Source organism: Pinus tabuliformis, chromosome J (genome assembly GCF_031772625.1).
Source record: "Pinus tabuliformis cultivar Carrire ecotype Pingquan chromosome J, CPIR1, whole genome shotgun sequence".
NCBI classification, from domain to species: Eukaryota; Viridiplantae; Streptophyta; class Pinopsida; order Pinales; family Pinaceae; genus Pinus; species Pinus tabuliformis.
The window spans coordinates 1227578985-1227594478 of NC_142295.1; the positions used below are offsets into that span (position 1 = coordinate 1227578985).

At 43.1% G+C, this 15494-nt stretch overlaps 1 protein-coding gene across 4 annotated transcripts in view; it reads right to left on the reverse strand.

Annotated features, from left to right (window-relative positions):
* LOC149231557 (uncharacterized) overlaps positions 1–7022 on the reverse strand; it is a 311618-nt gene extending 304596 nt beyond the window's left edge. For all 4 annotated transcript variants that reach the window (XM_089376320.1, XM_089376319.1, XM_089376318.1 and 1 more), the window contains exon 1: positions 6886–7022. In XM_089376320.1, coding sequence (XP_089232446.1) covers positions 6886–6988 — 103 coding nt within the window. In that variant the 5' untranslated portion in view covers positions 6989–7022. The remainder of the gene's footprint in view (positions 1–6885) is intronic.
* Positions 7023–15494: the final 8472 nt, after the last annotated feature.

Genomic DNA, 15494 nt, shown 5'->3' on the forward strand with positions numbered 1-15494 from the left:
TCTGTTCTCTAGAGCGGGGTTTGCTAAGAGAGATAGATATAGTGATCGGGAGATGCAGTTGAGGGGCATTTGAGTACAGAGAGACAAAGAGGCAGAGATAGTGTCGAGAGAGCAGCGTAGTAGCCAAGGAGAGTGATGCAGAGCCAGCCAGGGCTCACGCAAAGGCAGCCAGGAGCTGCGTAGAGCCTCAGAGAGGCCAGTGTTATTGACGCAAAGGGCCAGAGCGCTGACGCAAGGCCTTTTAGGGCTGACGTAGACCCATCCGGGGTGACGCAAGGCCAGCGTGAGACGGAGAGAGGCTGACGCTGGGGTTTTTGGGGCAGATTGGTGCTGAGTAGCTGTCGGAAGGATTATCCGGGATTTCAGCCAAGAGATTTTTAGAAACAGAGAGGTATTACTGCCAAGGAAATTCTCTGTTGGGTAGGCTAGTTTTGGCACCTAGATTGTACTCTGATATTGTTTAATAAGAAAACCCTCAAATAGTTGCATCGGTTTTTCCACATTGGGTTTTTCCGAGGACATTAGTCCAAAAATAATGGTGTCATATGGTGTGTTTGTTTCTGTTTCCTTTATCTGCTGATCTGTAATATGTTGAGCATGCATTAGTGTTTATTTTCAGTATTTACATTGTAAATAACTTGTTAAGTAAATAACAAGTAGGTAGGAATAAATCAAATAAAGTGCATGGAAGGTTTCTAACTAAGTTAACTTAGAAACTTCAACATCAATAAGCCAGATTCTCAAAGAATCTGAAGGAGAGGGCCAATACAAGATAACACTTCTTTATCTTATCATAAACAACATTTGATTCTTCATACCTGGGGTTCCTTGCTTTCTTTAAAGAGTCAATCGTTTCCTTGATGTCCAGCATTACCTGTCATTCTTTCGATCATTGAAGATGTCCCTAGAATGATTGTTATCTTCATCAAGAGCTGTGTCCCAGACATTCAGACACTCCTTCACATAATGGTCGAACTTATTACAAACAACGCATCTGTCTTTCTTTCCACCCTTAGATCCGGACTTCCCAATGAAGTGGTCTTTAGGCAGGCCATCAGAAGCTTCCGCTGCGCCATTCTGGTAATATTCTTTGATTCGACTTCACCCTTGGCGAATTTGAAGAGGGAGGAATCCATTGAACCTTTTGTCCTTTCCCAACTGTCTTCAGTGATTGCTCTTTCACTCTTGCTTGGGCTTTTGTCTTCACCTCAGCTCTGATACCATGTTAATTTTAGGTATGTTCTATGCTTAGAGCAATTTATTTCAATTTTCACAGTTAGCTCAATATCTTTTCCAAATTAGCAATCACATCAACATCAAAGTAAAATGCAGATAGAACATAAACATAAATCACAGAAGACAAGCGAAGACAAGAGGACACAAGATGTGGCGCTAGTCAGGGACAAACCCCAATGTGGGGAAACCCTTGATCAATTCTTCTTATATGTTCTTTAATAGTTCAGCAAAGAGAGAGAGAGAGAGAGAGATAGTACATTTACAACAGAAGTCAACATTTTGACTTATCTAGATAAGAGCATAGATCATCTCTAAGAAGATGATGCATGAGATCGGTTGAAGACATGTTGCTTAAACTGATTCTCCAAGTTGACTCCTTCACCTATTATTGTGCTACATCTCGTCATCATGTTGCACCTCACCATGTTGCACCATGCTGGACCTCATGACCATGTTGTACACATCATATTGTTGCACCTTATGCTGCACTGTTGTCCCATGTGCCATTGTTGCACCATGCTGCCACAGTTGTCCCATGTGCCATACTGTACTAAGCACCATGCCTAGTTGTCCCATTTGCTTGCTGCATCTTGTTGTTGTTGCTATCCCATTGTGTCATTGTTGTCCTATTTATCATGCAGTTGTCCCTTGCAGCTTCATGCTTACCACTGCTGCCTAGTTATATTGTTGTAGTTGTTGTCCCTAACAGTCATGCTATCCCAATTGTGTTGTCCCAACATGTTGTTGTCCATAATGACATTGTTGTCCCATCATTGTGTTGTCCCAACATGTTGTTGTCCATAATGACATTGATGTCCCATCATTGTGCTGTCCCAACATGTTGTTGTCCATAATGACATTGTTGTCCCATCAATGTGTTGTCCATAATGACATTGTTGTCCCATAATTGTGCTATCCCAACATGCTTTTGTCCATTGTTGTTGTCCATTGTTGTCCCATCATCTAGAAAAGCCTTCTATGAGGGCAGCATTCACACAAACCTTGATGCGTCTACACACAGTCCTCAAAGAGCAAATTCGAGCTCCTTTCCTTTGCTCTCCAACAGTCACAAGGGTGACCTTAGCGTCCCCTCTTCTTTTGCTGAAGTAGACCTTGTATTGCAGCCTTCTAGCCTAGCATATCGGCCCTCCTAACAACAGCTCGGTCCTCCAAAAGACCCATGGCTTTTGCTGCGGCTAAGACCTATTAGGGCAGCGTATATCCTCCTCTTGATGACCCTTGAGACAACAATGAGGATTGGGGTATGACTGCGTCCTCTAGGTTAGGTTAGGGCTCCTTTTTTGATAGCGTTAGGGCTGCCTTCAGGTCTGCGTTAGGGTTGCCTTTAGGTCTGCGTTAGGGCAGCCTTTAGGTCTACGTTTTAGACTTCCCTTTGATAGCGCCTAGGGCATCTCTTTTAGGGCGGCTCCCTTAGTCTTCTTTCCTCCAAAGTCTAGGGCTTCCACTCCTAGATTCTTCTTCCACTAAAACCCAAGACAAGTGGAGAGAAATCAAGATAGAAGTGTATGTGAAATGACTCTCAAGTCATCTCTTTTTATATTAAAACGTTGAGCACATGTGGGGTTCATTTGGTTGTTGGCTGACCTTGACAAATTGTCTTCTAACACAAATAAATTCATAACTCCATGAATACTTATCGGAATCGGATGATCTTTAGATCAATCCTACACCTCTCGATGAGAGGGATCCAAGAAAAATATCAGCTGCCATAAATAAGATGACCGACTTGGAGTTTGGACCTAGTTGCTAATTTTAACAATAGGAGTGACCATCCCGACAATCCAAGAAACAAGAAGAGAGAAAGAGATCAAGCCAACATTGTTGAAGAAGGAGACCCAAAGAAAGTCAAACCCGAAGAATCTGACATTAGGGACTTACACTACTAAGTCCTTTCTGTGTAGCTTAGATATCTTGTTTATATATTTTTTATGTTTTAGAATTTATAGGTTTTTAACATATTTTTGGAAAAGACATTTTTATTGTTTTTATAACTTTGTAGGTATCCCTCAAGCTTTGGAGGGAGCCCCTAAGAACTCCCAAAGATAAGTATCTCATTTCTTTTCAGTTGTTGGTTTCATGTAATCATTTAGTTTTGATTATATTAAATACTAATCACCATTCTCCCTCTATTGTCTTGACTAGGAAGACATCTGCTATATCCTCAAGGAGTATGGAAGAAAGCAACCCAAGATAAGGTTTGTCAAGAAATAAAGGTATGCCTTAAACTACAAAAACATTGACTTCTTTAGTAAATGTTTATTCAATTGACAATCTGTTACTAACATTGTTGTGTCTAGCTATATTGAATCATATTGATTCTTATTTTGGGAGATTCATCACTTGATAAATCCACCCTTCATATTCTTCACTGATTTTATAGAACCTTAGACAAGTTCTCTGGAAAACCCTAACCTAAGGGTATGCTAATGTGAATGTCTAAAACCCTAAACTGCTTACGGATTTTGCTACTTGAAGTTTTATTGATGATGTCATGTTTGGGATTTTGGTATGATCAGGAAAACCTATCTTAGGGTTGAATGATAAGGTCTAAAATCCTGAACCTTTGAAGTATTGGTAATTTTTGGGTTTGTTATGTTCCTAGGAGGAAGTTTTGATAGAGTAGATTTCTTGCAGTTGAGGGGCAAGGATAGCATTCGGGGAGAGAGGGATTTTCTCAGCTGGAGAATCATCAGCAGAGAGAGGCAGGGAGTGATCCAACAGCTCTCACGCAGAGGCTGATGCATGGTCACGCAGAGGTAGCGTAGAGGGTGAGAGAGAATCCGAAATTTTGTTGGGCAGAGTAAGTTTCAAAAGTCGGCAGTCGAGGTGTGAGACCAGGAAGCTGAGAGCAGTGACTCCGGGCAGCAAATCGATCAACTGGCTAGGTGACGCAGTGTCTAGAGGGGTTGATGCAGGGACTGCGTGAGGACTATGTAGAGGCAGCGTAGGGCCTGCCAGAGGCACCTCATCCAGTGACTGGATCAGCTGGGATTTTTCTCAGTGATTGTGTGAGGTAATCTCACAAATCTTTTTGCCATTATTTCTCTCTCTGTAACTGAATAACACGAGAGGTATTCAAAGATGTATTCAAAATTTCCTACTGCTTAATAATAATAAACCCTCAGATCTGTTGCACCGGTTTTCCAACACTGGGTTTTTCCGAAGACATTTGTCCAAAAATAACGGTGTCTATTGTGTTGTATTTTCTTTCTTACTCAGTCTCCTATTTTCTCATATAAATTAAGTGAAGACTGCAGCGTATGTATTTCAATATTTGTCGTAGGAAACTGCAAATAACTTGTTCATGTAAATTAACAAGTAGGAGAGATATCATCAGTTGTTGCAGTAGGGATTCCGATTTAGGAATTTTCTCTCGGTACCAGAGCTGCAGGTGGAACAAGAAGAGCAATCTCGATAGTTCTAGCGCTGAGCAAAAGAGGGAAATCGAAAAGTTGTATGAAGCAGCAGTGCGAAACACCAGAGGGTTTGCACAATCCAAGCCGAAGGGATGAAATTTCGAGGCAATCTCTCTCCGAGAGATTTGACGAAGAGTAGGGCTTCCAAATCGATATTTTGTCAAGGCAGAGGGAGCAACGCTGAAGCCTCAGCGTGAGGAGAACTGGTGGGACGCAGATTTTTCTGCAGGGAGTTTGTTGGGCAGAAAATCATCAAAAGAAAGAGGAGAAGCGTGGCTGAGGGAATTTCTTCCTCGAAGAATTCCTAGCCAAGGAATTCGAATTCTCTAAAGTTGAGCAGCAGTAAGGGGCAGTAGTTTTACTAGCTCTAGCAGGGAGTGCGTAGGCTAACCCTGCAACAGCACAAAGGAGAGAGGAGGTCATTCGACTTTCTATTTTTGGCATAAATGGCAACCAGTGGCTTGAGGGATCAAGAAAGGTTGGACGAAGCATCCAACTATGCAATCTGGAAGGCTAGAATGTCATTCCTTCTAGATGAGCATGCCCTCAAGACATATGTCGACAGCGTGGTTGTGCCTGCAGATGTAGATCCATTGAAGAAGTATCGATCAGAAATGGTGAATGCCAAGAGGATGATCCTTGATGTAGTAAAGGATCATGTGGTGTGTCATGTCTTTGGCAGAGGGACTGCGAAGGAGATGTGGGATGCCTTAGCAATGCTATATCAAGGATCTTCCAAGCAGTGAAAGATGTACTTGGAGCAGAAGCTGAGATCTGCTCAGATGCAGAAGGGAGAGCATGTGGACCCATTCCTCGCGATGAATTGTCTGCTACGGGGCATACGCGTCAAGATTCAGAGTTGGTTAGACTGGCCCTCAATTCTTTCTCAGATGAGTGGCAAGTCTTTGTCCAAAGTATCCTGGGCAGAGCAACCTTGTCGAATTGGGATGAGATGTGGACAACTCTAAAGCAAGAGGAGCTAAGGAGAGACTTAGTCAAGGTAAAACTTGACGGAAGCAGTAGCAATGGGTCGAAGCCGAAGGAGGAGGAGGATAATGCAACCCTTGCATCGAAGGGAGAGCAGGAGCAGTGGAGATGTAAGAAGGACGTCTCAAAGATCAAGTGTTTCAGATGTGGTGAGATGGGTCACTACGCTACTCAGTGTCCTCTCAAGAAAAAGAACAAGGATGAGAAGCACGATCCGAAGGCTGCACCCGCGAAGATCGAAGAAGAGGAGTTTGCCACGATAGCTGAGATACCTCCAGGAGGGAGGTGGGCTGATTTGGAGTTGTAGTTTGTAAGAGCTACATATGGCCAAGATCCTTGAGGAGTCCACCTCTTGGATTAATACCTTGCTATGGGAGCCTTGCTTCAAAGACTTGCACTTGACCCCAACTGCATGAAACAACCTTGCTTCAAGGGTTAGAAAGCCACAAGTGCAAAACGTGTCTATTGAGAAATTGAACTTGGGTGGCCAGTAGAAAGCACCATCACTTTGACAAGGCCCATTAATGCAGTCGAGCTGTATATGCCCACCGCTAGATAATGTCCTTGTTTAAAACTAACGGTGGGCATATACAGCCCGACCACATTAATGGCCTATAGACTTGGAAACAAGTATCGCCCTTTTACAATGCCCACAAATAATAAAATTGGGTGACACGGAGAAAGATAAGAGCATATTACATCATTCAAACATGTTAATTGATGCACCGGACTAATAAACCCCAACTACCTATCTATTCAGACTACAGGATTTGACCCTTCCAACACCCGCCCACCTCGATGTTAGAGAATTGCTTCCCATTATTACTCGCCACTGGCAGCCAACCACATATTTGAGCCAAGACGACTAATCTTAAACTTAAATGGGATATCCACAAACAGTGCACAATTTAATTAATTTAAAAGCGCAATACTGAGATCTCCTAAGGGCTTCAGATATGGGAAGTCCATATATCCTTCGACCGATTCCCTGTAAATATATGAAAAATTGTTTGGGGCGCGCTGCTTTGTAATACTGTTTAATGCCTCGCAATTACCGGTTCCGTGTGTATAGAATAAATTTGAACTTTACAAAAATGACAAAAAAACGATCAGAAAAATATACGAAAGCGTTTGTAGAATGCATAATTTTGTATTTGACAGATAACAAGATCAAGTTCTGAGAAAAACATGAGAAATGTTTGAGAGAATTTGCTCTGGCACTTACCGGCAATGCAGTGTCTACCGTTGGAAAAGTGAAGGGTGCAGCTCGGATCACAAGAGCGACAGTTTTTGGACGTTCTTTGCGGGCTCCCGCATAGTGACATCATAGTTCAGTCGAAAGGCCGGGAAGCCTCTTTTTCGTTTTCTTGAAAAGCATTAAGTTTAAATATTTCATGGTGTTTTGATTAATAAATTGTTAGTTTATTTCTCGTTTTTTTTATTTTTGAGGTTACTATTAAGTTAATTGGTGCATAAAATCTCTATTTTCAAGTATTAATTTCACTATTAAAGTCTAAGAAGTGTACATATTTTATTTTTTCCATCTTTGGACATGTAATTTTGTAGAAGGAAATAGATGTATTTAATTTGGACATGTAATTTTGTATGAAAAATATATGTTCTTAACCATTAGGCCCACTCAAGTTGTACTTTCATGAATGTTATCATGTCACTACAAAGAGAGAACAATTTGAGGATTAGAATAAGTACATTTATTTTATAATAAGTTAGTTTATATGCTATTTTGTTCTTATTATTATTTTTTTAAATCTAGTTAAGAATTCCTTATTTTAATAAAAAAACATCATTCCTTAGTTCCCAGGTCTAGATTGGAAGGGACCTGTGGACAGGTAGTCACGACAATGAGCCCCTTCCAAAACATCTCAATTGTAAGCTTAACATGGAAGGATTTCTTTTCCTAGACCGTCTTTATAAGAGACGTTGTTGGTGGCACTTGGCGATGAGTTTTTAGCCATATCTCTAGTTGGATATCGACCAGGACTTAGCTAGGAATCGATATACCACTTCTCTTCACTCTTCATTTGTCACTATATTAAATCAGTACAAATGGAGATATACCCCAGAGACAAGATATTCCTCGCTTGCCCAAGAAAATCAATTTTATTTCCTCTCCCTAGTTGTGGAATAAACTATGGAAGTTAAAGTGCCTACCAAAAGAAAAGCTCTCTAAGTGGCTCCTTCTCTAGAATAAGGCCCTAACTTGGGACAATCTTCAAAAAGGATTTTTTCAAGGGCCCAGTTAATGTGTGTTATATATGTGTGTGTGTGTGTGTGTGTGTGTATTTTGAAAAGTTTTTTTCACATTAATGAAGAGTGGCCACTAAAGATAGATCTAAAATTTGGGATCCCCATTGCTCTGAGTTGATTCCAACAAAACCCTAAGATTTATCTTGAGTAGTCTTGAAAATGAGCCTCTCCGTTGGAGGAGGTCATCCTCCTCGCTTGAAATCACTGCATTTAATGCCCTAGTCATGGGCCATCCCATAGCGAAGAAACCTCCTTTGTCCAAGTTTGTTAAGTAGAGAGATGAAATTCCAAAAGTTGTCATCCCCTCCCAATCCTAAGTGATGGCCCTCTATCTTGTTGATAGAGAACATGTTGGCCAATTTATGAGTATTTGGCATTCCCTTTAATCTTTGGCATCTTAGGTAGACAAGAATTGGAAGTCAACGATAAAAGGGAAAATTCCACTATCTTTTATATGGAAAGTGTTTCTTTGCATTCCTGATTGGATAAAAAGAGGATAGAGACTTAATATTTAAAAGAGATTGTATGGGGGGCACAAGGTCTATATTTTAATATATGGAATTTGGACTTCAATCTGGAGAATGACATCCTTTCAACAATGCCTTGTCTAGGTTAAACTCCCCTGCTTCCACCACATTATTGGAATGAAGATGCCTTAAAAAATACAGGAAATGTCATGGGAAAATACATAGACAAGGTTGAGCCCAAAGCCATAATGTTCACCTATGTTATAGCATGTGTTGAAGTGGATTTGGAAAAAGGCTTTCCTGAAGCAATTCAACTCTCTTTAGATAATTATACCTTTATTCAGTAGGTGGATTATGATCAGATTCCCTTCAAGTGCAAGACTTGCCATGAATATCACCATTTTGTCGGGGATTGCCCAAAGAAAGTGACAAAGGAAATACAAGAAAACTAGAGAGAGTAATGTTAGCAATCAAAAAAAGAAGACAAAGGCAAGAAATTCCCTAAAAAAACCCAGCAACCCTCCACCATTCCTCCCCCCTCTAACCTTGTCAACTCCTACCCAAAGATTATTCTAGTATTCTCCTTCCATGAACCTCCTCTCCTCCCTACCCTCCCTCAATCTAGTAAGTATGAAGTACTCTCACACTTTAGCAATCAATATATGCATACTTCAAGAAAATTGGAGCATAACAAATTAAAAGGAATTCCTCCTTTGCAAGACACCCCCCTCCAAATATTTGAAACTTTCATCACCCCTTCTTAGGAAGTAAGCCATGTTATCTCTAAGAACGTAGGAACACCTAGAGCGTGCATCAGGATGGTTCTTCTAGAGATGGACTAGGAGAGGATCAACTAAAAAATAGAGACAATAAGGACTTAGTGGTAAGCAAGTCCAATAAAAAAACAAGGGAGGAAGCAAAACAAATAAAAGAGGGAGGAACAAGCAAAGTGAGACGAGGAAATGGGCACACAACACACAAAAGAAGGATGCTACAATAATGTACTAGGAACTCAAATGGTGGTTTAGTTCTTCCCACGAGGGGAGCTCCCAAAATAAATAGTAAATGATGAAATCCAGCTCCTGGAATTGTAAGGGCTTGGGGAGTGAAGACAAGTGGAAACTAGCAAATAACCTAATTAAGGAAGAAAACCCCGAAATTATGTTGCTTCAAGAGACTAAGATAGATGGGAAAATAGTCCTCCAAATAAGTAAGAAAATATTGTCAAACAATGAGACGTAACTAGTTCCACAACAATTTTAGGAGGAATGTGCACAATTGGGTCAACAGAGCACTTCCACCTCATGTAAGACTTATCAATAAAGTGTTCGATTGCAATTCATTTCTTGGATATTTTTATTAGTGTTTATTTTTTATCAATACATACCATGGTAAAATCACTTGTTGGAACTCCATTTTGAATTTAAAAGGTTATATCTAGGATCAAAATAACATTATAGCAAGAGATCTCAGCACCACAATCTATAGCTAGGAGAAAAAAATGATTCTTTAGTCAAATACTCTTTTCAAAAAAGTTTAGAGGACCATGTCACTTCTTTTGATTTGGTTCACATGAAACTCATAAAAGGAAAGTACACCTAATCTATAAAAGGATAGGGCAAGGGCACATTATGGCTAGACTGGACATCCTTGTTCACAATTCGTTGCTGGAGGAAACAACATCCCACTCTCCTAGATTATCCCTTAGTCTACGTTAGATCATAAGGCAATAACCATTGTCTTATCCACCTGTTGACGGTGCTGGACTCGCCAACATTCAACGGATCACTCCGTATGAAGTCCCAACTAGACCTCACATCGTTTGGTGTGGAAGTCCCATCCGGTATGATGGCCCGGTTGCCATGATCTTGAAGATTTGCCTCAACTCTTACTTATCAGCACAGGAGAGTGGTATGCTTTGTCTTTCGAGAAGTGAGGTTCGCATGCCTAGTGATTGTAAGTGTCACTTATGTCAATGGTTCTTTCACCATAAAGGGAGAGGGTGGGAGTGAGTCCCAAGTTGATTGGGGGAAGCCCCAACTCTGCTAGGAACACACAACGCAACAGGACGTGCACAGCTTCCGAAGGAACAGTCCACACGGATGCGGCAGTCACAACACACAAGGGAAGATATCACGTATAATACTCAACGAACTAGTCCGTGCAAGTGCAATGGTTGTTATAGCAAGTTTTATGTGAAAGGTCTGTCTGATGTCCGGGAGAGTAGTCAACACGGGCGAGACAATGTTAACAGCATATACAACACATTTTCATCAACATATATGTATTACAACAAGTGAATGAGTTCAAGTGTTAAACATAGGTTAAAGCGAGAAATGCACTGCAGTCGGGTTCGTATGGGGCTAGGGTAAAACCCTAGGGTTTTTACAGTTACTGCAGACAGATGTCTCTGTTCCGATGCCGCGCTCTGTCTACCCTGCCGTTTCCGTTCGCACACCCGTCGCTTTTAGTTATAGACCTCTGGCTGAAAATGGGGGACAATATGGAGGTTGAGGCGGTGGACTATTCCGAGGAGCCTTTTCCAGATCGCGTTAACTTTGGAAACCCTAGCTTCTCTCGCTCTCAGCCGCTTGACTCCGCTATATCGCTATCTTTCCCGGATCCGCCATTGTCCTCGCCTGTCGTCTCCTTTCCTCGGCATAGCTCGGATCTCCTACCATCCGGGTCGCATTCTGTGGATTCTCCGGGCTTTGAAGTACCTCCTTTATCACCGGGCACCATACACATCTTATCCTCGCACACTCCCCCCTCGCCCTCCTTTGACCCGCATTCATCTTTCTTCACTATTCCCTCTGTTGATATTCCGGTGACCGCAGCAGCCCCTCAACCTCCCTGCTCGGGTGCTCGACCATCTGGCTGTTTCGAGACCCCTGCAGTTAAGGTTAGGCCGGCAAAACAAAACCCTCCGGAAGGCGTTCCAAACCCCCTGGTGGACCACCCATCAGCTACTCGTACTATTAAAAAGAAGACTAAGTGCGTCAAGGCGACCTCAAAGGATATCACCATCAGATTTGGCGAGACCTCGGCTATTGGTGAATTTGCTATCATGGCTTGCACGGTGCTGGTTGGACATGTACGTGGTCGGGCGTATTCAGCCAACAGGCTGACTCAATGGGTTAAGGAGATTTGGGGAGGTATACTAATGGAATTACCTGAGGTTCATGTTTGCCTAGGGGTTGGTTCTCCCTGCATTTAACAAAGGAAAACTACACGGACCTGGTATTGGCCAGGTACTGGCACATTGAGATGGCCTCGGTCCTTCTTAAACGGTGGAGCCCTTTATTCGACCCGGAACGTGAACAAATTGGGGCAAGTCCGCTCTGGGTGCGCTTGCCAGGGCTACCACTACAGTTCTGGAATGAGGAGGTCTTTATCAGGATTGGCAATGCTCTGGGCACATACTTAGATCATGACCGTACCTTTGTGGAGTCCAAAAACAGAACTCTCGCTCGCATTTTGGTCCACTTGGATACCCGTGAGGGCTTGGAGGAAAAGATTACTCTACAATGGGGGAAGTACATCAGAGTTCAGATCTTGGACTATGAAAGGGTGCCATTTCACTGCAAACGATGTCACAAGGTCGGACATCTCTTCAAAGAATGCCCTCTCAATCGAAGAACAGAGGACTCACCTAAAATCACGCCTACACCATCCAGGGCAAATTCTCTTGTCAGTTCGCGCCCCTCGCCCTCGGGTCCGGCACCAGCGGTCTCCCCTCCAATATCAAAGTCAGTGGACAGTGGCTCCAGACAGTCTTTGCCACTGATGACCAGGGCCCGCTCTGCCACGGAGGCCACGATTACTTCGGGTATCTCTTTGAACCCTCCTCACTCATCTTTTGATTTTACCTCGCATATGGCTGCCTCACCGATGCAGACTTCTATAGCTCATTGTATCATGTCTACTCCTCCGCTCATTGTCACTACCGCCCCCGCTTTTTCCGCTCCTTCCTCATCCGCTGCATCGTTGTCATCCACAAGGTTTTCACCCCCTCACCATTATTTCCTTCGCTCCAGGTCACACACTAAGGAACCCCCGGTCCATCAGACTGGTCTAGGTCTTATGATGCATGGCGTCATCCCCCTATCATCTAGGGGTAGAAAATCAGATCTCTCCAAGGCTATCAGGAGGGTTTGGGTGGAGGTCGCTTCCGGTCGCCAATCCACTATCAATGGGGTCCTTAGAGCTGGACATACCCCGAGAGGTGTCCCTCCATGAAGTGCTTGTTGTTTTATTGCAGGCGTTTGGCTAGTACCTCAAAGAAACTAGCCTTGAGGAGACTCTTCGAGACCAAACCAATTGACATTATCTTACTTCAAGAAACTCTGGGTATGGCTGATCAAATCTCCCATACTCTCCAATCCATGATCCCGAGCTGGTCATTTGTAGCCCTAGATGTTGTTGGGAGGTCCGGGGGTCTGGCTATAGGATACAACCCCCGAACAATCAGGGTTGATGCATCTTGGGGGGGATCGGGATACTTGGTTCTGGATATATTCTCTGTTGATCTAGGTATGATCCTCAGGATTGTGAATGTGTATGGACCCTGTCATCAAAGGGAACATTTCTGGCAGTGTCTTCTAAACCTCTCCCTTTTGGACTCTGAGCATACTATTATAGGAGGGGATCTAAATTTTTCTTTGGGGTTCAGAGAATCATGGGGATCTGCAGCCCAAATTGATGTTATCACTTACCATATGACTAATCTACTGGAGTAGACCGATTTTATTGATGTCCCCATGCAAAAACCACTACCCACCGGGAGGAATAGAAGGGTGGGTGATGCTGCACTAGCTCGCAGACTTGACAGATTCTTGATGAAAGGACCTCTCCTTCAACAGTTGCATCACTACAAACAATGGGTGGGTACGGGGGGTGTATCGGACCACTCACCTATTTATCTGGAAATTCAGGGGCCTTTCAAAAAGCCGAAAACCCCTTTCAAATTCAATCATGTCTGGCTTAGCGACCCTTCGTACATCAAGTTGGTTTTCGACTTCTGGAATGAAAACCCTATTAACCAAGCTGAGTCCTTCACAAAATGGTTTTGTAACAATCTCTTTGAGATCAAACATCTCTCTATTAAATGGGCCAGGGAGAAACATGCTCGGGAAACCTCACAGCTAACTAATATTGAAGCTGAGTTGAGCACTTTACTTGATGATCGAAGTTTGGGATTCATTTCTGCAGAGGAAAAGATCCGACTGATTGAGCTTGAAAATCAGAAGGCCAACATCCTAAAGGAGCGTGAGGAATCCCAGAGGTTGAGGAGTAGAGCTATATGGCTAAAATCCGGGGACGATAATACGAGGTTCTTCCAAAATTATGCAAAGGGCCGAAAGGTATCTAACACCATCTGGAATTTTCCCATGCCGGAGGGAGGCTATGTAGATACCTTCAATAAGCTAGCCCACCTTGGTACTTCACACTTCAGGAACCTCTACAAATGTCCCCGCGAAGCAAACCTTCCTGACATCATTAATGTGGCAGGACACTTTCCAAGGTTTGTCAGTGAGGATGAAGCAGAAGAGCTCTTTGCACCAGTCAGCTCTGGTGAGCTTGAAGGCACGTTAAAATGGTTCAAAAAAGATAAGAGCCCTGACCCAGATAGCTGGACCATTGAATTCTACTTGGCTTTTTATGAACTACTGGGGCAGGACCTATTGAAAGTTGTGGAGGAAAGCAGAATTTTGGGTTCCCTATACCATGCCATCAACTCGACCTTCATCGCCCTCATACCCAAGTCCGGTGCCCCATCCTCTTTTGATGATTATAGGCCTATTTCCTTATGCAACTGCCTATATAAGATTATATCAAATATAATTGCAAATCGACTCAGGCCGATCCTCTCCAGGCATATTGCTCCTCAACAATTTGCCTTCCTTGAGTCTAGACAGATCCACGAAGCCATAGGTTTGGCTCAGGAAGCCATCCACTCCATCTAGACCAAGCACCTAAAAAGCATCATCCTCAAGATTGACTTATCCAAAGCATTTGACCGGGTCAGCTGGCTTTATATTAAGATGCTGCTGATTCATTTGGGCTTCCCTCACAAATACATCTCTTGGATCATGGCCTACATCACCACTCCCTCCTTCACTGTCCTCATCAATGGCTCAGGCTCACACTTCTTCCACTCTGAAAGGGGGCTCTGGCAGGGCTGCCCATTATCCCCACTTCCTTTTCTTATTGTCATGGAGGGGCTGAGTCGTTTGATTGCATCTGCCAAAAGGGACGGAGATATCTGTGGACTCAAGATCTCTGAGGACTGTTACCTCACACACCTCCTATTTGTGGATGATGTGCTTATTTTGCTTGATGGCAGCATCCGGGATTCTAGATCTTTTTCCAAGATTCTCCTTCTCTTCTCATCCGCTACTGGCATGCTTTCCAACCAATCCAAATCCACCATAACCTTTACTCGCACCTCTGTACATGAATCCCAATTTGCACACCAGGTCTTTCCCTACAGTATCCACCCCTTGGATAGAGGTCTCAAATATCTGGGTTATTGGCTTAAACCTACTTGCCACAAGATTGCAGATTGGGTCTGGCTGGTTACAAAATTGGAGAAGAGACTATCCATCTGGAGTCATAGATATTTATCCAGGATGGGCAGATTGGTGCTTATCAAATCGGTCCTGGAGGCTACACTGGTTTACTGGATGGCACTTGCATGGATTCCCAGGAATATACTATCTCGATTGAAACAATTATGTAACAGATACCTATGGAACGGGAATCAGGACAAAAGATTATTTGCATGGATCAGTTGGCAAAAAATTGCATTACCAAAGAAATGGGGAGGTTGGGGACTAAAAAATCTCCCCCATTTTGCCCAAGCTTTAGCTGCCAAAATGGGTTGGACTTTGTTGACAGGTGAGAATCTATGGACTCACATCACATACGATAAATACATCTGGCCACAAAACTTGTTGGACTGGGCTCGTCTTCCCACTTGGCCGTCGATGGGTAGTTAATTTGTATGGAAGGCATTGATCCACTCCCTCCCTCTTATAAGAGACAACCTGGCATGGCGAACAATTGATGGTTCCCTGGGTAGGATCGGGCTGGATCC